Source organism: Myxine glutinosa, chromosome 1 (assembly GCF_964187855.1).
Source record: "Myxine glutinosa chromosome 1, kmMyxGlut1.1, whole genome shotgun sequence".
In the NCBI taxonomy this organism is placed as follows: domain Eukaryota; kingdom Metazoa; phylum Chordata; class Myxini; order Myxiniformes; family Myxinidae; genus Myxine; species Myxine glutinosa.
Genome location: NC_136261.1, coordinates 7,288,310 through 7,310,210, shown reverse-complemented (window position 1 = coordinate 7,310,210; position 21,901 = coordinate 7,288,310). Strand labels below are relative to the sequence as shown.

Below are 21,901 nucleotides of genomic sequence, written 5' to 3'. Positions count from 1 at the left end.
CTTGCGGACTTCCTCTCTGGTCGTTGGCAACGTGTGGCCCTGAATGGATTTCTCTCATCTCCCCTTCCTGTTCTGACTGGAGTTCCCCAAGATAGTGTTCTGGGCCCTGTGCTATTTCTGGTCTTCATCAATGATCTCTCCGACTCTCTGGAAAATCCTCTCTATCTCTTTGCTGATGACTCCACTATCTGCCGCTCCATTCCTCATCCCTCAGATCGGCAGTCTGCAGCCTCTTCACTCTCTGCAGACCTGGACAAAATCACAGACTGGTCAAACAAGTGGAACATGTCTTTCAATCCTGATAAATCTCACACTCTTACTGTGTCTCTCCGAAAAGACTGACTGGAAAACCCTCCCATCTACTTTCTCAACAATCCTCTCCAAGAAGTTCTGTCACTCAAGCTTTTGCGTCTCACTATCTGCCATGATCTTTCTTGGGATAACCACATTTCCAAGCTGACCTCCAAAGCCAGTCGCCGACTGGGCATCCTCCGTCGTGCGAAGTCCTTCCTTGGCACACCTGAGCTCCTCACCACATACAAGGCTTTCATCCACAGCTCAATGGAATACTGTTCTCCCCTATGGGCTGGTGCTCCTGCGTCACACCTAGCTCAGCTTCACGCTGTTGAAACCAAAGCATTCAGAATCATTGGATTCTCCTGCGAAGAAGATAACTCCGAGGGCCTTTCACTCACTCACCGCAGGCAGGTTGGTTGTCTTTCTGTCTTCTACTGACTCCTCTCCGGCCTTGCTCCCCCAGCTCTCTCTGTGCTCTGTCCCCCTAACATTCCTACAGGTCGCACAAGATCTGCCAGCAACCCTCTTATGGTTAAACTGCCAAAATCTAGGTTCTCTGCTCACCTTCACTCTTTCATTCCCCGTTTCTCCCACCTCTGGAACAAACTCCCCCACTCCCTTCAGTCCCACTCCTCCCTCCAGGTCTTTAAAACAGCTGTTCACCACCATCTCTTATCTTCCCCCAACCAAAACTTTGATCTTTTATACCCCTGTTAATTCACCCCAGATACACGTTTTTGGAAATTCCAACTTCTTTCCTGGAAGTCCTTGCAGTGTTGATGGGTTTTATACCTCTCCCACCTCCCCCCAAGCCCTCCCCCTCCCACATTTCTCTCGATGTCCTTGCTCTCAAATGTTGTGTTTGTGTCCTTCCCCCTCTCTCCCCATCTTGTGTTCCGCTCCCCTTATTTTGTGTTTTATGTGTCGGTTGCCTTTTTTTGTGATTAATGTTAGCTCTTTCACGAGCCTCGATCTTGTATACAAAAAAAAAAAACAGAGTTATTATAACTAAATGAACCTTGATTATACCTTAAACACCGTAAAGAGTTATTATAACTTCATGAACCTTGATTATACCTTAAACACCACAAAGAGTTATTATAACTAAATGAACCTTGATTGTACCTTAAACACCACAAACAGAGTTATCTATCTATAATTCCAGTAATCTCTGTGTGTATGTGTGTTTGTCTGTGTGTGTGTGTGTGTGTGTGTGTCTGTGTGTGTGTGTGTGTGTGTGTGTGTGTGTTTGTCTGTGACCGCTGTTTCTCGACAACTACCGGTCCGATATACTTGAAACTTGCCAGGTATATTGCTGGGGACCCGAGGATGTGCCTTTTCAAGGTTTCATATTAATCGGAGAAGTAGTTACCGAGCTATGGCGATTTATTTACCAAACTCCGCAAGCCGTTCGCTTTGGACCAAACCATTTCATGTAAATAGAGGGGGGGGATTGTCACCGTACTCGCAAGCCGTTCGCTTTGGACCAAACCATTTCATGTAAATAGAGGGGGGGGATTGTCACCGTACTCGCAAGTCGTTCGCTTTGGCTTTGCGAATGGACCAAACCATTTCATGTAAATAGAGGGGGGGGATATAATTTTAGATATATATACACAAAGAATTAAGTTAAGCACCCCTACACAAAGAATTAAGTTAAGCACCCCCTAATCCTGTCCTGAACCTGAACCCCCTCGAGCACGTTTGGGACATGTTGGGACGACAAATTGCGAAGATGGTCCCTCCAATAGCCAATCTGGATGAATTGGAACGTGCATTACATCGGGAATGGAACAACCTGCCACAGCAACGCATACGACGGCTTACAGGGTCTATGAGACGTAGGGTTGAGTCAGTGATCCGATCACGTGGGTCCTACACACGTTATTGACGCAAAGATCGCTAGAGGTCTTCTCAGAACAATGACTGTACGTTAGAAAACATAAACGTCATCCACACTGTCCGTGATGGACCTATAGCTCCATACTTAAATTGAGGTGAAAATATGCCTAAAATTCCCAAAAAATTTCACCTTAAATTATTCAGAATAAAATATTGAAAACGGCATGATTGTTATGTTTTTATGTGACCATAATATCACTTCTCCAGAAAATATAGCAATATCATGGGTATATTACACTGTTTTGACGACAACAAACTTGTAATGTGCGAGGTTGTAAAAAAACGGGGGGGGTGCTTAACTTAATTCTTTGTGTATATATAGTACGGGCATGCCCTAGTTATAACTAAATGAACCTTGATTGTACCTTAAACACCGTAAACAGAGTTATTATAACTAAATGAACCTTGATTGTACCTTAAACACCGTAAACAGAGTCATTATAACTAAATGAACCTTGATTGTACCTTAAACACCGTAAACAGAGTCATTATAACTAAATGAACCTTGATTGTACCTTAAACACCGTAAACAGAGTCATTATAACTAATTGAACCTTGATTGTACCTTAAACACCGTAAACAGAGTCATTATAACTAAATGAACCTTGATTGTACCTTAAACACCGTAAACAGAGTCATTATAACTAAATGAACCTTGATTGTACCTTAAACACCAAAAACAGAGTTATTATAACTAAATGAACCTTGATTGTACCTTAAACACCGTAAACAGAGTTATTATAACTAAATGAACCTTGATTGTACCTTAAACACCGTAAACAGAGTCATTATAACTAATTGAACCTTGATTGTACCTTAAACACCACAAACAGAGTTATTATCACGAAATGAAACTTGATGATCAGAGATCAAGCCATTGGAGAAGAGGAAGGATTTGATATCCGAAGCAATGATGGATTCCATGACTTTGCTGATACTTGGGAGCAGGCTGATTGGTCTGTGGTTGCAAGGATCTGTTTTTGCACCTTTTTGTGTAAAGCGGTGATGTTGGCTGATTTCCAAGATGCTGGCAGATGACCTTGAGCAAAAGAGAGGGTGAAAAGAACAGAGAGAGGGTGAGATAGAGCGCCAGAGCAGGATTCTAGGACCTGTGGGCTGATGCCGTCTGGACCAGTTGCAGAATCACAGTCGAGGATTGACAGAAACCTCTCCACCTTGTTACATATTTATGTGAATGTATGTGAAGTACCATGCAGGTCTTTGCTTCCGTGTGTAGTATATTAAGTTGTTGTGTAGTTGTTGTGGTTGGAGGGTCAGGAGCCCTTCTGAAAGAGTGGCAGGAAACGGAAGTGGCCGGAAGCGGAAGTGACGGGAAAGGGAGGAAAAAGACACGAGGGAAAGGAAGGTTCCTTCTTCCTCGCCCCGCTCCGACAAAAGGTGGAAGCGACCTTGCGCTGCGTGGAAAACGCGCCGTTTCGAAACGTCTGGCGAGAGGAGTTACCTGGGCGGTAAATACCTTTTGACACGTCCGGTCACCGTGAGTTCGTGCACGAAACCAAGCGTCCGGGACAGTTTGCCCCGTCTACAAAGACGCGTACGGGTCCGCACGTTGGGCCTCGCTCGCGTCGGAAGCCGCGCTGGGTTTTGCCCCGTCTACAAAGACGCGTACGGGTCCGCACGTTGGGCCTCGCTCGCGTCGGAAGCCGCGCTGGGTTTTTGCCCATCTACAAGGACGCGTAAGGGTCGCACTTGGGGCCTCGCGCACGTTGGACGCCGCGCTGGGTTTGCCCCGTGGCTTGGCAAGGAGGTGCGCTGCAGCCGCGGCCCCAGTACGAGACTGCACGTTGGGAGCACGTCCGCCCGGGGTTCGTCCAACCGCCCGTGTGCGGAGAGGAGAGACATTGACCACGGAGGGAGTCAGGAGTGGGGCTCACGTGAGGAATGTATAAGATTAAGATGGCCATCTTAGAGTTTGTGTAGATGAGTTCACCTGGTTGTAATATTGATTGTGCCTGGTTGTGTATTGTTGATTGCTCGGGGAAAATCTCCGTGGTTGTGTCTTTGAAAGTGTTTGGTATCATTACCATTGGAAATATATACTTGCACATCAGTTGTCTCCTGGGTGAAATTCCTATGGATTGCGTGGCGAATGCGCCTATATAATACTATTTGCTGGCGAGGGTCCTCTCACGGTCCGGGGGTCACCGAGACCTGGTATGCACTGAGGGGACCACGTAACAGAATTGGGTCTACGTCCGGGATCTAAAAGGGTATAAAATAATAAAATAATAATATTTTTGGTAATTAAAATTTATTAATTAATTATTAATTGGTAATATTTTTTTTTGAGAAATTGGGTAAAATCTTGGGTGAAGGTTAACAGGTGTTAACGATAGACACCATGGCGTTTGTGGCACAGAACTTTGGGGTAACACCGAGTGAGGCACAGTTCCGAGCGTTGCTAAAGTCGGACCTCTTGAAATTGGCCAAACATTTTAACTTGGAGGTCCGAACTAATTTGAGGAAGGCAGAGTTGCAGGCCACGGTGATACAATCTATGGTGGGATTAGGAAAATGGGACGAGTTAGCCTGGGAGTGGCTACCCGAAGAACCAGAAGACGTTGAGCTCCGGAAACTGGAGTTGCAGTTACGGAGCCAGGAACGGATTAAAGAAGAAGAAAGGAAAGCAGAAAAGGAAAGAGCAGAAGAAGAAAGGAAAGCAGAAAAGGAAAGAGCAGAAGAAGAAAGGAAAGCAGAAGAGAGGAGGGAAGAGAAACAAGCAGAGGAAAGGAGAGTGGAAAGAGAACTCCAGGAAAGAAGAGAAAAGGAACAAGCAGAGGAAAGGAGAGCTGCAAGGGACCTCGAAGCAGAGGAGAGAAAAGCGGAAAGGGAATTAAAGGAACGTGACATGGAGCTTCAGCGGGAAATCAAGTTCAAGGAGCTGGAGTTAATGAGAGAACGGGGAGAGGCACCACCCTTGCTGACGGGGTCGACACCTAACCAGAAAACCTGGGATGTGGGCAGACATGTGAGGCTGGTTCCACCGTTCAGTGAAAAGGAAGTCGCGAAATTCTTCCCACACTTTGAGAAAGTGGCTCGACAATTAAACTGGCCGGAGGAGGCCTGGACCATACTCGTACAAAGTGTGCTGGTGGGGAAAGCTCAGGAAATTTATTCGGCGCTACCAATGGACCAATGTGCAGATTATGAGGTACTGAAGAAGCACATCCTCAAGGCCTATGAGTTGGTTCCGGAAGCTTACAGGCAAAAATTCAGGAATGCCAGGAAGAGGGAGAGTGAGACCCATGTGGAGTTTGCCAGAGTGAAAGAAAACATGTTTGATCGGTGGTGTGAGTCAAAAGGAGTCGGGAAAGACTTCGAGACATTGCGGGACTTGATCCTGGTGGAGGAATTCCAGCAGTGTGTCCACGAGGACATCAAAGTGTACCTGCAGGAAAAGAAGGTACCAAAGTTGTGGGACGCAGCCACCATGGCAGATGATTATGCCTTAACCCACCGAATAGGGGTCCACGAACCTAACTCCTCGCCTAGATCTCCGCAGGGGAGGTGGGGAACAGCAGGTGCGGAGAACGACCATACATGGCGGCGGCCTCGAGATGATTATGGGGACAACTATGATACCCCACCGGTTCGAAATCAGAGGGATGCGGGCCCAAGACAAACTTATAGTTCGGGGGGCCCGAGGCAGACCCCGAGTTTTTCCTCCGGGCCTACTTGCGCGTTTTGCAAAAAACCTGGACACTTGATGTCCAGTTGTTACCTCATGAAAAGGGACAACCCAGAGCGGAGTCCGACTATTACAACTCCGAATGCGATGGCTAGCGTAAGAAATCGCCATCAAGAGGGTTACCAACCATTTATTTCCGAGGGGTTTGTGTCACTGGATGGAGCCTCGACTAACCGGAGACCGGTTAGGATATTGAGAGACACAGGGGCCCATCAATCTTTAATGCTTGAAGGCATTTTGCCATGGTCCGAGGAGACGGCAACGGGGGATAGTGTTCGTTTACAGGGGATCGGGGGCGGTGTTAGTGCTCCCCTTCAGGTCATCCAGTTGGAGTCCGATTTGGTGTCAGGACCGGTCACCGTCGGTTTACAAGCCACGTTTCCTGTAGAGGGTGTATCTGTGGTTCTCGGGAATGATTTGGCCGGGGGTCAAGTTTATGGTAACCTGAGGGTTGATAAAGAGCCCAGCAGGGAAAATAACACCACACCAGCTCGGGATGGTGACAAAAGTGCCAAGTTATTTGTAGGGGGACTGAACTTCAAAACAGAGGAAGAAGTTCTGACCTCTGTCTTCAACAGATATGGGCCGCTGGTGGAAGTGCGGTTGGTAAGAGACTGGGAAACGCAACAGTCAAGAGGGTTCGGCTTTGTCACGTTTGCCAGCACAAAAGACGCCAGAGAGGCAGAGAAGAATTGGAATGGCAAGGATTTGGAGGGTCGGACCATAACAGTAGGGAAGGCATTTCGTAGGCGTCGAGAGGTCTACAGGAGAGGACAACTGGGCGGTAGTTTTGGTGGTGGCCGCAGTCAATATTATTATGGAGGCTCCCTGAGTTACGGCCGCTCCCGAAGGAAGAATGGGCAAAGTAGTGGCCGAGAAGAAGACCGGTATTCAGGGGACTACAGGGACCAGTGGTCCCACCCTAATTATTAGGGACGTTCTGAGAAGTTGAAGCACTGAAGGCGGCGGAGCCGCCGAGCCAAGATTCCTACACGAATTAACCGTGAACGCCGTTCCTAAAGGCGTCCATGTAGTGAACTTTCCTGCACGGACTAACCGTGAACTCCACGTTCCTCAAGGCGCCCATGTAGAGAACTTTCCTGCACGGACTAACCGTGAACTCCACGTTCCTCAAGGCGCCCATGTAGAGAACTTTCCTGCACGGACTAACCGTGAACTCCGCGTTCCTAAAGGCATCCATGTAGTGAATACTCGGCTTGGCCTCCCGGAAAAGTGCTATCGAGTGGCTTAACTGGCTTTATTTTTAAGTGATAACTGTGCCCGGGGGGAACTGATAATGTGGGGGGGTTGAGTTATCTGGTTTGTTTCTCCAAATTGGCCGGCAAAGAAAGTTTTCGCTGGGTTCAAACTTTCTTTCTTGAAGGGGGGGAGTGTTACATATTTATGTGAATGTATGTGAAGTACCATGCAGGTCTTTGCTTCCGTGTGTAGTATATTAAGTTGTTGTGTAGTTGTTGTGGTTGGAGGGTCAGGAGCCCTTCTGAAAGAGTGGCAGGAAACGGAAGTGGCCGGAAGCGGAAGTGACGGGAAAGGGAGGAAAAAGACACGAGGGAAAGGAAGGTTCCTTCTTCCTCGCCCCGCTCCGACAAAAGGTGGAAGCGACCTTGCGCTGCGTGGAAAACGCGCCGTTTCGAAACGTCTGGCGAGAGGAGTTACCTGGGCGGTAAATACCTTTTGACACGTCCGGTCACCGTGAGTTCGTGCACGAAACCAAGCGTCCGGGACAGTTTGCCCCGTCTACAAAGACGCGTACGGGTCCGCACGTTGGGCCTCGCTCGCGTCGGAAGCCGCGCTGGGTTTTGCCCCGTCTACAAAGACGCGTACGGGTCCGCACGTTGGGCCTCGCTCGCGTCGGAAGCCGCGCTGGGTTTTTGCCCATCTACAAGGACGCGTAAGGGTCGCACTTGGGGCCTCGCGCACGTTGGACGCCGCGCTGGGTTTGCCCCGTGGCTTGGCAAGGAGGTGCGCTGCAGCCGCGGCCCCAGTACGAGACTGCACGTTGGGAGCACGTCCGCCCGGGGTTCGTCCAACCGCCCGTGTGCGGAGAGGAGAGACATTGACCACGGAGGGAGTCAGGAGTGGGGCTCACGTGAGGAATGTATAAGATTAAGATGGCCATCTTAGAGTTTGTGTAGATGAGTTCACCTGGTTGTAATATTGATTGTGCCTGGTTGTGTATTGTTGATTGCTCGGGGAAAATCTCCGTGGTTGTGTCTTTGAAAGTGTTTGGTATCATTACCATTGGAAATATATACTTGCACATCAGTTGTCTCCTGGGTGAAATTCCTATGGATTGCGTGGCGAATGCGCCTATATAATACTATTTGCTGGCGAGGGTCCTCTCACGGTCCGGGGGTCACCGAGACCTGGTATGCACTGAGGGGACCACGTAACAACCTTGTCAGGAGAGAAGGACACAGAGTCCAGGAGCAGTTGGGTTCGACTGGGAAAGGTGGGAACAGAGAGAGATGGGTTTGGGACACAAGATTTTGAGGCAAACACAGAGTTGAGGCATTCGGCTTTTTCACGTGCGTTGTCAACTGTGTGGCCATTTGAGGTAAGGGAGGGGATGGAGGGGGAACAAACACCAGAAACGGATGTGAATAGACGCCACCAGGATTTGGTAGAGGGCGACAGGTTTGAGCATTTGGTTTGGTCTTGAGAGTGGAGAGATATTGTTTCCTGGCTCTCCTGAGGATAGACACACACTTGTTCCAAGCTTTGTGAAAGGAATGGAGATTGCCTTCAGTTGGATTAGCCTTCCATGAGGTGAAGGCAAGTTGTTTCAGGGCAACTCCCTCACCACAAGATTCAGTGTACCATGGATGGGAGGAAGGGTAAGACAACTGAAGACGAGATGGGATCAATCTGTGCATGAGAGAGAGAGAGCAGTTTGCTTTGGACGAATTCCCAGGAAGAATTGATGTCAGAGGCAGTAGAGATGGGAGACCAGTCCAGATGATTGATGGCTGCTTGCAGACCGTGCCAGTCGGCCTCTGTGAAATGCCAGACTCGTCGACGCTGAGGAGGCTCTCTGAGAACGGCCAGAGAGATGTCCACTTTAACAAGCACATGATCAGAAGAACCGATTGGAGCAGACGAAAAACAGCAGAAATTTGCAGGGAAGTTAGTCATAACCAAGTCTAGAAGAGAAGATACTCCATTGATTGAGATCCGGGTCGGGAAATTGACAGATTGTGTTCGTCCCAATGAGTCGCAGAATTCCTTTGCTGAGGTGCCATGTCTGTTGAGAGAGGAACCCACACCCAGCCAGATGGCATGATGACAGTTGAAGTCGCCACATATGCGGAAGAGACAGTTGGGATGAGTGGATAGAAGTTGGTGAATGTTGTCAGACAGCGAAATGTAAATGGAGTCATCACTTTTTGGTGAACGATACAGAACACATATGAACAAAAGGTTGGAGTTAAACCTGTTTGCTCTAGTTAAACGTTGCTTACCAACTTCACCTTTAACCATTTTCATTCTCCCTAATTCCTGCAGCCCCCATCGACACCTACTTGCTCTTCATTGCACTTCATGTGGGACTGGCAAGAAAACGAAGAGGTAGCACAATGGGTTTGAACTGTCTAGCCCAGGTGTGATTCTCAACCCAACTATAAACTGTCACATTGATGATTTCCTGGTCAATCGTTTGCACCAATCAGAATGCCGTCCATCAGAAGCACGTTAACCCGGGTTTTCTGTCTGCCAGCGGTGGTTGATGGTAAAAATTCCATGGTGCCATTCAAAAGAGATGCCATTATATGTCGGTACCCTGACCAAAGTATAACTTCCTGCCATAACCAATACATACAGCACCTTGCGATGGAGTGCTGACCTGGACTTGATCGGTCCTCAGCCGCAGAATCATTCAAAACATATCATGTGGAATGGCTATGCTGCTGCTCCTTAAGGAAGTGTGTGACTTCCAAGAAATCCCCCTTAATGTTACAATGTTCTTTTTTTTTAACCTCTTCTCACAACCCCTTGTTATACTCTCCTCTTCTTGCTTTTTGTTGTCTCAGTCTTCCCATTGCACATTCTCCTGTTGCTTGTTAACTCCATTTGTGGTTTTCAAAATGTGGAAAGGAATCCTCCCAGGACTCCAAGTATCCACCTCCGTTTCGCTGAAGGATCACGTTTCATGGACCAAGTTGTGAACTTTTGTTATTCACATTTTTTTCAGTCTTCATAAATCATATTCGATTCCGTCTTCACAAATGCCTTTCCCGAATTTTTCGAGTTTGTGTTTTTTGGGGCGAATTGACTCCGAAGCGGACAAATGGCTGACCGATAGACTAGAGACTCCAGAAGATGATCTCAGATCAGGGTAGATATGGTTGGCTGATAGACTAGAGACTCCAGAAGATGATCCCAGATCAGGGTAGATATGGTTGGCTGACAGAACTAGAGACTCTAGAAGATGATCCCAGATCAGGGTAGATATGGCTGGTTGATAGACTGGAGACCTGAGAAGATTATACCAGATCAGGGTAGATATGGCTGGCTGACAGAACTAGAGACTCTAGAAGATGATCCCAGATCAGGGTAGATATGGCTGGTTGATAGACTGGAGACCTGAGAAGATTATACCAGATCAGGGTAGATATGGCTGTTTGATAGACTGGAGACTCGAGAAGATTATACCAGATCAGGGTAGATATGGCTGGTTGATAGACTGGAGACTCGAGAAGATGATCTCAGATTAGGGTAGATATGGCTGGCTGACAGAACTAGAGACTCTAGAAGATGATCCCAGATCAGGGTAGATATGGCTGGTTGATAGACTGGAGACTCGAGAAGATTATACCAGATCAGGGTAGATATGGCTGGTTGATAGACTGGAGACTCGAGAAGATGATCTCAGATTAGGGTAGATATGGCTGGCTGATAGACTGGAGACTCGAGAAGATTATACCAGATCAGGGTAGATATGGCTGGTTGATAGACTGGAGACTCGAGAAGATGATCCCAGATCAGGGTAGATATGGCTGGTTGATAGACTGGAGACTCGAGAAGATGATCCCAGATCAGGGTAGATATGGCTGGTTGATAGACTGGAGACTCGAGAAGATGATCCCAGATCAGGGTAGATATGGCTGGCTGATAGACTAGAGACTCTAGAAGATGATCCCAGATCAGGGTAGATATGGCTGGCTGATAGACTAGAGACTCCAGAAGATGATCCCAGATCAGGGTAGATATGGTTGGCTGACAGAACTAGAGACTCTAGAAGATGATCCCAGATCAGGGTAGATATGGCTGGCTGATAGACTAGAGACTCCAGAAGATGATCCCAGATCAGGGTAGATATGGCTGGCTGACAGAACTAGAGACTCTAGAAGATGATCCCAGATCAGGGTAGATATGGCTGGTTGATAGACTGGAGACCTGAGAAGATTATACCAGATCAGGGTAGATATGGCTGGTTGATAGACTGGAGACTCGAGAAGATTATACCAGATCAGGGTAGATATGGCTGGTTGATAGACTGGAGACTCGAGAAGATGATCTCAGATTAGGGTAGATATGGCTGGCTGACAGAACTAGAGACTCTAGAAGATGATCCCAGATCAGGGTAGATATGGCTGGTTGATAGACTGGAGACTCGAGAAGATAATACCAGATCAGGGTAGATATGGCTGGCTGATAGACTAGAGACTCGAGAAGATTATACCAGATCAGGGTAGATATGGCTGGTTGATAGACTGGAGACCTGAGAAGATTATACCAGATCAGGGTAGATATGGCTGGTTGATAGACTGGAGACTCGAGAAGATGATCTCAGATTAGGGTAGATATGGCTGGCTGACAGAACTAGAGACTCTAGAAGATGATCCCAGATCAGGGTAGATATGGCTGGTTGATAGACTGGAGACTCGAGAAGATTATACCAGATCAGGGTAGATATGGCTGGCTGATAGACTAGAGACTCGAGAAGATTATACCAGATCAGGGTAGATATGGCTGGTTGATAGACTGGAGACTCGAGAAGATGATCTCAGATTAGGGTAGATATGGCTGGCTGATAGACTGGAGACTCGAGAAGATTATACCAGATCAGGGTAGATATGGCTGGCTGATAGACTGGAGACTCGAGAAGATTATACCAGATCAGGGTAGATATGGCTGGTTGATAGACTGGAGACTCGAGAAGATGATCTCTGATTAGGGTAGATATGGCTGGCTGACAGAACTAGAGACTCTAGAAGATGATCCCAGATCAGGGTAGATATGGCTGGCTGATAGACTAGAGACTCGAGAAGATTATACCAGATCAGGGTAGATATGGCTGGTTGATAGACTGGAGACTCGAGAAGATGATCCCAGATCAGGGTAGATATGGCTGGCTGATAGACTAGAGACTCGAGAAGATTATACCAGATCAGGGTAGATATGGCTGGTTGATAGACTGGAGACTCGAGAAGATGATCCCAGATCAGGGTAGATATGGCTGGTTGATAGACTGGAGACTCGAGAAGATTATACCAGATCAGGGTAGATATGGCTGGTTGATAGACTAGAGACTCGAGAAGATGATCTCAGATCAGGGTAGATATGGCTGGCTGATAGACTGGAGACTCTACCATTCTGCATCAGTTTCCCTCCTCAGGATTTTATTTTCCGGTTACCTTCAAACAGCAGGTTTTTTTCCTGTTGTTGGCTTTGTGGTCGTTTAAAAAAAAAGTTTTGTATTTCGATTTTTTAAAGTAGTTTTTCTATTTTATTTTTTTACAAACCCAGGAATCCAGGATCTACCTTAAAATTGTAAACCTTGATGTTACGTCAGACTCGATAAACCATAAAAAGATCCACCAAGCTGGTTTCCCTGACAACGCAATACAAACTAAAATTGTAACTCTTATTTCTACAAACTCCGAATGCATCTTCAAACTCCTGCGAATCTTGAGGAGGCATTTTAGCTCAACAGAAACATGGCTTCCAGGATTACTTGGTGATTGCAATATTATTGGTCCTGCATGTGACTTCTGCAGATGATCAACAAGTCCCTGCATTACTACTTTGTACCGGATGGCGAGTTTGATCCCGAATCTGAGGACTTCCATCGTTGTCAGTACGAGTTCGACCTAAGTGGGCGGCGCTTGAAGCCAATAGGTCTTTCCAACCGACGCCATTGGGGTGAGCCCATGTTATTGACGTTACCGGTACAAGTAACTAAACATAGGAACGGGGTATTCATTGGTAACCGACCGAGAGCCGTATTTTTAAAATCATTATATTACTGCTGGGAGGGTGAGTTACCGAGAGTAACTACTGCTGGGAGGACAATGGCAAACCACCCAGTATAACCCTTGCCAAAAAACTACTTCAGCAGCACCGACACTCTGTAACAGAGTATTTGAGTATTGTTTGCACCACAAGTTTGCTTTGTCATACAATATCTGTCGTATACTAAAACCGAGCCTCAAGGTGTCCTCCAATTTTTATGCAAAGAAGGTGCAGTTCAAAAGAAATCCACAAAGGCATGGTGAAGGTGCACCCTCATACTCTACAGCGGACAAATGGCTGACCGATAGACTGGAGACTCCAGAAGATGATCTCAGATCAGGGCACATATGGCTGGCTGATAGACTGGAGACTCTTGAAGATGATCCCAGATCAGGGTAGATATGACTGGCTGATAGACGAGAGACTCTAGAAGATGATCCCAGATCAGGGCAGATATGGCTGGCTGATAGAATAGAGACTCTAGAAGATGATCCCAGATCAGGGTAGATATGGCTGGCTGATAGACGAGAGACTCTAGAAGATGATCCCAGATCAGGGCAGATATGGCTGGCTGATAGAATAGAAACTCTAGAAGATGATCCCAGATCAGGGCACATATGCCTGGCTGATAGACTGGAGGCTCTAGAAGATGATCCCAGATCAAGGTAGATATGGCTGGCTGATAGACTAGAGACTCGAGAAGATGATCCCAGATCAGGGTAGATATGGCTGGCTGATAGACTGGAGACTCGAGAAGATGACCCAAGATCAGGGCAGATATGGCTGGCTGATAGACTAGACACTCCAGAAGATGATCCCAGATCAGGGCAGATATGGCTGACTGTTACCCTAGAGACTCCAGAAGATGATCCCAGATCAGGGTAGACATGGCTGGCTGATATACTGGAGACTCCAGAAGATGATCCCAGGTCAGGGCAGATATGGCTGGTTGATAGACTGGAGGCTCTAGAAGATGATCCCAGATCAAGGTAGATATGGCTGACTGATAGACTAGAGACTCGAGAAGATGATCCCAGATCAGGGTAGACATGGCTGGCTGATAGACTGCAGACTCGAGAAGATGATCCCAGATCAGGGTAGATATGGCTGGTTGATAGACTGGAGACTCTAGAAGATGATCCCAGATCAGGGCAGATATGGCTGGCTGATAGACAAGAGACTCCAGAAGATGATCCCAGATCAGGGTAGATATGGCTGGCTGACAGAACCAGAGACTCTAGAAGATGATCCCAGATCAGGGTAGATATGGCTGGTTGATAGACTGGAGACTCGAGAAGATTATACCAGATCAGGGTAGATATGGCTGGCTGATAGACTAGAGACTCTATAAGATGATCCCTGATCAGGGTAGATATGGCTGGCTGATAGACTGGATACTCTAGAAGATGATCCCAGATCAGGGTAGATATGGCTGGCTGACAGAACCAGAGACTCTAGAAGATGATCCCAGATCAGGGTAGATATGGCTGGCTGTTAGACTTGAGACTCTAGAAGATGATCCCAGATCAGGGTAGATATGGCTGGCTGATAGACTGGAGACTCTAGAAGATGATCCCAGATCAAGGTAGATATGGCTGGCTGATTGACAAGAGACTCTATGAGATGATCCCAGATCAAGGTAGATATGGCTGACTGATAGACTAGAGAATCGAGAAGATGATCCCAGATCAGGGCAGATATGGCTGGCTGATAGAATAGAGACTCCAGAAGATGACCCAAGATCAGGGCAGATATGGCTGCCTGATAGACTAGAGACTCGAGAAGAGGATCCCAGATCAGAGCAGATATGGCTGGCTGATAGAATAGAGACTCCAGAAGATGACCCAAGATCAGGGCAGATATGGCTGGCTGATAGACTGGAGACTCTAGAAGATGATCCCAGATCAGGGTAGATATGGCTGGCTGATAGACTGGAGACTCTAGAAGATGATCCCAGATCAGGGTAGATATGGCTGGCTGATAGACTGGATACTCTAGAAGATGATTCCAGATCAGGGTAGATATGGCTGGCTGATTGACCGGAGACTCCAGAAGATGATTCCAGATCAGGGCAGATATGGCTCGCTGATAGACTGGAGACTCTGGAAGATGATCCCAGATCAGGGCAGATATGGCTCGCTGATAGACTGGATACTCTAGAAGATGATTCCAGATCAGGGTAGATATGGCTGGCTGATAGACTGGATACTCTAGAAGATGATTCCAGGCCAGGGTAGATATGGCTGGCTGATAGACTGGAGACTCTGGAAGATGATCCCAGATCAGGGCAGATATGGCTTGCTGATAGACTAGAGACTCTTGAAGTTGATCCCAGATCAGGGTAGATATGGCTGGCTGATAGACTGGAGACTCCAGAAGATGATCACAGATCAGGGTAGATATGGCTGGCTGATAGACTAGAGACTCTTGAAGATGATCCCAGATCAGGGTAGATATGGCTGGCTGATAGACTGGATACTCTAGAAGATGATTCCAGACCAGGGTAGATATGGCTGGCTGATAGACTGGAGACTCTGGAAGATGATCCCAGATCAGAGCAGATATGGCTGGCTGATAGAATAGAGACTCCAGAAGATGACCCAAGATCAGGGCAGATATGGCTGCCTGATAGACGAGAGACTCCAGAAGATGATCCCAGATCAGGGTAGATATGGCTGGCTGATAGACTGGAGACTCCAGAAGATGATCCCAGATCAGGGTAGATATGGCTGGCTGATAGACTGGAGACTCTAGAAGATGATCCCAGATCAGGGTAGATATGGCTGGCTGATAGACTAGATACTCTAGAAGATGATCCCAGATCAGGGTAGATATGGCTGGCTGATAGACTGGAGACTCTTGAAGATGATCCCAGATCAGGGTAGATATGGCTTGCTGATAGACTGGATACTCTAGAAGGTGATCCCAGATCAGGGTAGATATGGCTGGCTGATAGACTGGAGACTCTTGAAGATGATCCCAGATCAGGGTAGATATGGCTTGCTGATAGACTGGATACTCTAGAAGGTGATCCCAGATCAGGGTAGATATGGCTGGCTGATAGAGTGGAGACTCTTGAAGATGATCCCAGATCAGGGCAGACAATGAATGTGACCAACACACAAACAGTTGCCCGCAGGTCGAGACATCAACCATGGAGGACCACCACATTCAGAAGCTAAAACTCACAAGGCAAACACTCAGGTATGTCCAAGGTCTCAGGAAGATGGTTCCCCGAAAGCTGAGCGCTCATGATCGACAGTATCTGCTGGCATTTTCGCAAACTTTTCAAACCATTCATTACAAATCCAACCGACTTTACCACTCACCCGGTAACAATGACAGCATTATTTCGTCTATCATTGTTTTAAGAAATTTGTGTGTTGAAGCCTTGATTAAAGACAGAGCATCCGTGAAAGGATTGTTTGGATCCCTGGGAGAGTAAATGCTGTTCAACTTGACCTGTCAGTCATTTCAATGTTTTGTCCCCAGTGAGGAAGCTTCAGCCAAGCTGGCTTTGAGGCTGCTGTTTTTGGATTGTATCTCGACTTCCCGAATGAATCCAGCATTCCACATTTAATATTACTGGTAACACAGAACCTGAAGACTTAATTAGAATTCAATGCCTCATGTTTCCCGTGGTAACCAAATGCAATGGAACCCACAACCTGATAAGAATATCTGACAATGAGCCTGTGGGTCTGGAGATTACGCGGGTGTGCTGGGTAGAAGTGGCGACAAACGAATGAAGTGGGTAAATGTTGTGCGATTGCATACCAGGACAGACCATGGCAAGAATTCGTCATCGTCTTCAAGTATCAACAAATGTACTCGCAGCACTCGGAGTGCAGGCTCAGCGAGACACAGAGGGCCTTGCTCTGAGCTACGAGACTTTCCTGCAGAACGAGTTATCTGATCTGAGGCCTGTGTTTTCCATGGCTAAGGTTGGCCTGGATGAGCTGGAAGCCCAGCTCTACGTCCACGCTACAGTTTCACAAGAACCAAGCATTATGGGTAAGGCTAACACCTTCCAATGTGTTTGCAGTGTAGACTTCGTTACTGGGTGAGTGTGGTACGCTACGTTGTGCCATTTGGCATTGACATGCATTTGTTTGCCACAGTACTCGGTCTGCTCAGCCTCATGGAGAGGGCGCACATCATGGATGATACGATGTCAGGTGTTCTCACTAACACAGTGTCTACCACGAGCAACATGCTTGCTGTGGAGTCCATGGCCATCGTCAATGAAGCTCGACTCGCAAATATGCTACGGGAATATGCCGAGAATTGGCACGTTACCCGACATTGAAGATGGGGTACACCACGGTCGTTCTGGGTCTTTTTCGACACTACTGCAAGTTCCAATAAAAGTTTACAGGTACCAATAGAGCCCCTCCATCCCTGACCCGTGCCCACATGCACTGGAACTATGGTACAGCTACTTACGGGCTTATTCAGCCTGGCAGGACTTAATGTAACCCCACTGTAACAATCATTAATCTTCCACTGCTTGGAAAATGAGGGCAACATGAAGGTGGTTTTTTCATTACTCAAAGCAGAACTTATGAAATAATTCCATTGGGAGGGAGGTTATTTATGAATAACATCATCATCTTAAAAATACAATTTACTAATACATGATTATCACCATCTAAAAATACAATAATACTCACACATTGATTATCACCATCTAAAAATACAATAATCCTCGTACATTGATTAGCACCATCTAAAAATACAATAATACTTGTACATTGATTTATCACCATCGAAAAATACAATAATATCCATACATTGATTAGCACCATCTAAAAATACAATAATACTTGTACATTGATTATCACCATCTAAAAATACAATAATACTCACACATTGATTATCACCATCTAAAAATACAATAATACTCGTACATTGATTATCACCATCTAAAAATACAATAATACTCGTACATTGATTAATCACCATCTAAAAATACAATAATACTCGTACATTGATTATCACCATCTAAAAATACAATAATACTCACACATTGATTATCACCATCTAAAAATACAATAATACTCACACATTGATTATCACCATCTAAAAATACAATAACACTTGAACATTGATTATCACCATCTAAAAATACAATAATACTCGTACATTGATTATCACCATCTAAAAATACAATAATACTCGTACATTGATTATCACCATCTAAAAATACAATAATACTTGTACATTGATTATCACCATCTAAAAATACAATAATATCCATACATTGATTAGCACCATCTAAAAATACAATAATACTTGTACATTGATTATCACCATCTAAAAATACAATAATACTTGTACATTGATTATCACCATCTAAAAATACAATAATATCCATACATTGATTAGCACCATCTAAAAATACAATAATACTTGTACATTGATTATCACCATCTAAAAATACAATAATATCCATACATTGATTAGCACCATCTAAAAATACAATAATACTTGTACATTGATTATCACCATCTAAAAATACAATAATACTCGTACATTGATTATCACCATCTAAAAATACAATAATACTCACACATTGATTATCACCATCTAAAAATACAATAACACTTGAACATTGATTATCACCATCTAAAAATACAATAATACTCACACATTGATTATCACCATCTAAAAATACAATAATACTTGAACATTGATTATCACCATCTAAAAATACAATAATACTCACACAAAAATACAATCACCTCCACACCCCTTCTGACCTCACTGACTACTACAACCACACTCTCTCCTCCTGCCTTGACCAGCTTGCGCCTATAAAAACCAAAACAGTTTCTTTCACCCATTCTGCTCCCTGGTTTACCCCTGAACTCCGCCTGATGAAAACTCGTGCTCGCCAACTTGAAAGACTCCGCAATAAAACAGGTCTCACAGTTCACTCCCAGGCCTACAAGGACCACATACAACACTATAAAGATGCCCTCTCCCGCGCCCGCTCCGCCTACTACTCTCAAATTATCCACTCTGGCTCCGGAAACCCAAAAGCACTCTTCTCTACAATAAACAAACTCCTCAGCCCCCTGAACACCACCACCCAGTCATTCACAATAGACAACTGCATCTCCTTCCTTTCATTCTTCCAACGCAAAATTGAAAACATCTACAACAGCTTGACCACCGCCGCACCCGCTCCCCCTCAAACCACCTGCCCCCCCTTATCCTGCCATCCCCTGTCTCAATTCTCCCCAGTCTCCCCTACTGACCTCTCTGAACTCCTCATCGGAATGAAAACTGCCACCTGCACTCTTGACCCCATCCCCTCCAGCTTTGTCAAGGCCTCCCTTCCTGCTCTCTCTCCACTTATCATTGCAACAATAAACTCCTCCCTGTCTACAGGCATCGTCCCACCATCCCTCAAAATTGCTGCTGTTACCCCCATTCTGAAAAAACCTGGACTAAACCCTGACACCCTAAATAACTTCAGACCCATCTCCAACCTACCCTTTCTGTCAAAGGTTTTGGAACGCGCTGTAGCCACTCAACTCAAACATCACCTCTCTGCCAATAACCTGTATGAAACATTCCAATCCGGATTCCGCTCCAACCACAGTACTGAAACTGCTCTCCTCAAAATCACCAACGACCTTCTCCTCTCCTCTGACGCTGGCAACCTCAACATTCTCATCCTCCTCGACCTCAGCGCCGCCTTTGACACCATCGATCACACCATCCTCCTCACCCGACTTGAAACCACCTTTAACATTACCGGCACTGCCCTCTCTTGGATTAAATCATACCTCTCTGACAGACGTCAGTTCATCTCCATCAATAACTGCAAATCCCCCACTGCTCCCCTCCCCCAAGGTGTCCCCCAAGGTTCAGTTCTTGGCCCCCTCCTCTTCATCCTTTACCTGTCCCCCCTCGGTCACTTAATCTGCCGTCATGGTCTCCAATTCCACTGCTTCGCCGATGACATCCAGCTTTTCATCTCCACCAAGTCCATCTCCACGGCCACCCACTCTATCCTGACAAACTGCATCACTGAAATAAAATCCTGGCTTCAAATCAACTTCCTCAAACTTAACTGTGATAAATCTGAAATAATCATCATTGGCCCAAAAACGCTCACCAAGTCCACCCATAACTTTGCCCTCAACATCGACGGTTTCCCAGTATCCACCTCCCCTCACATCCGGAATCTTGGCATCATCTTTGACCAAACCCTCTCCTTCGACAAATACACTAAACAGATCACAAAGACAGCCTTCTTTCACCTGAAAAACATCGCCCGTCTCCGTCCATCCCTCTCCTCCGTGGCTGCAGAAACCCTCATCCACGCCTTCATCACTTCCCGTCTGGACTACTGCAATAGCCTCCTTTATGGTTCACCCTCAACAATCACCAATAAACTCCAATACATTCAGAACTCCGCTGCCCGTCTACTCACCCATTCCCGGACCCGTGACCACATCACCCCCATCCTTTACAAGCTTCACTGGCTCCCCATCTCCCAGAGAATCCAGTACAAAATCCTCCTCTTGACCTACAAAGCCCTCCATAACCTGGCCCCATCCTACCTGGCTGACCTCCTCTCCAGACACACTCCCACCCGCAACCTCCGCTCTGCTGGTACCAACCTCCTGACCCCCCCCATCCGGACCAAATTTAGATCCTGGGGGGACAGGGCCTTCTCCATCGCTGCTCCCACCCTCTGGAACTCGCTACCTCACACCATCAGAGACTCCTCCTCACTCACCACATTCAAAACATCACTCAAGACCCACCTGTTCAACACTGCATTCAACATTTAACCCACAGCATCTAACCCCTGACTATCTCCTCTCCTTCTCCCTCCTTTGTGCTTTGAATATTTCCCTATTGATTCTTCTTTTTTTGCAATTGTCTTTATGTTTTGCTATGCATTATGTTTTTCACTCTGTCAAAGCGTCTTTGGGCTTCCTGAAAAGCGCTATATAAAATAAATGCATTATTATTATTATTATTATTGATTATCACCATCTAAAAATACAATAACACTTGAACATTGATTATCACCATCTAAAAATACAATAATACTCGTACATTGATTTTCACCATCTAAAAATACAATAATACTCGTACATTGATTATCACCATCTAAAAATACAATAACACTTGAACATTGATTTTCACCATCTAAAAATACAATAATACTCGTACATTGATTATCACCATCTAAAAATACAATAATACTCACACATTAATTATCACCATCTAAAAATACAATAATACTCACACATTGATTATCACCATCTAAAAATACAATAATCCTCGTACATTGATTAGCACCATCTAAAAATACAATAATACTCGTACATTGATTATCACCATCTAAAAATACAATAATCTCGTACATTGATTATCACCATCTAAAAATACAATAATACTCGTACATTGATTTTCACCATCTAAAAATACAATAATACTCACACATTGATAATCACCATCTAAAAATACAATAATACTCGTACATTGATTATCACCATCTAAAAATACAATAATACACATTGATTATCACCATCTAAAAATACAATAATACTCGTACATTGATTATCACCATCGAAAAATACAATAATACTTGAACATTGATTATCACCATCTAAAAATACAATAATACTTGAACATTGATTATCACCATCGAAAAATACAATAATACTCGTACATTGATTATCACCATCTAAAAATACAATAATACTCGTA

At 45.6% G+C, this 21,901-nt stretch overlaps 1 protein-coding gene across 2 annotated transcripts in view; it reads left to right on the top strand.

Moving 5' to 3' along the window:
• FIBIN (fin bud initiation factor homolog) overlaps nt 1–21,901 on the top strand; it is a 70,994-nt gene that overhangs the window by 7,971 nt on the left and 41,122 nt on the right. The window contains exons 2-4 of one of the 2 annotated variants that reach the window (XR_013623823.1): nt 12,928–13,072; nt 16,943–17,176; nt 17,284–17,540. Coding sequence is in view for 1 of the 2 variants with exons in the window: in XM_078780060.1 (XP_078636186.1) it covers nt 12,928–13,072; nt 16,943–17,176; nt 17,284–17,471 (567 nt within the window). In the remaining variant the exon portion in view is untranslated. Of the gene's footprint in view, nt 1–12,927; nt 13,073–16,942; nt 17,177–17,283; nt 18,364–21,901 lie in introns of those variants that run through there. The other variant, XM_078780060.1, reaches the window with a different exon arrangement.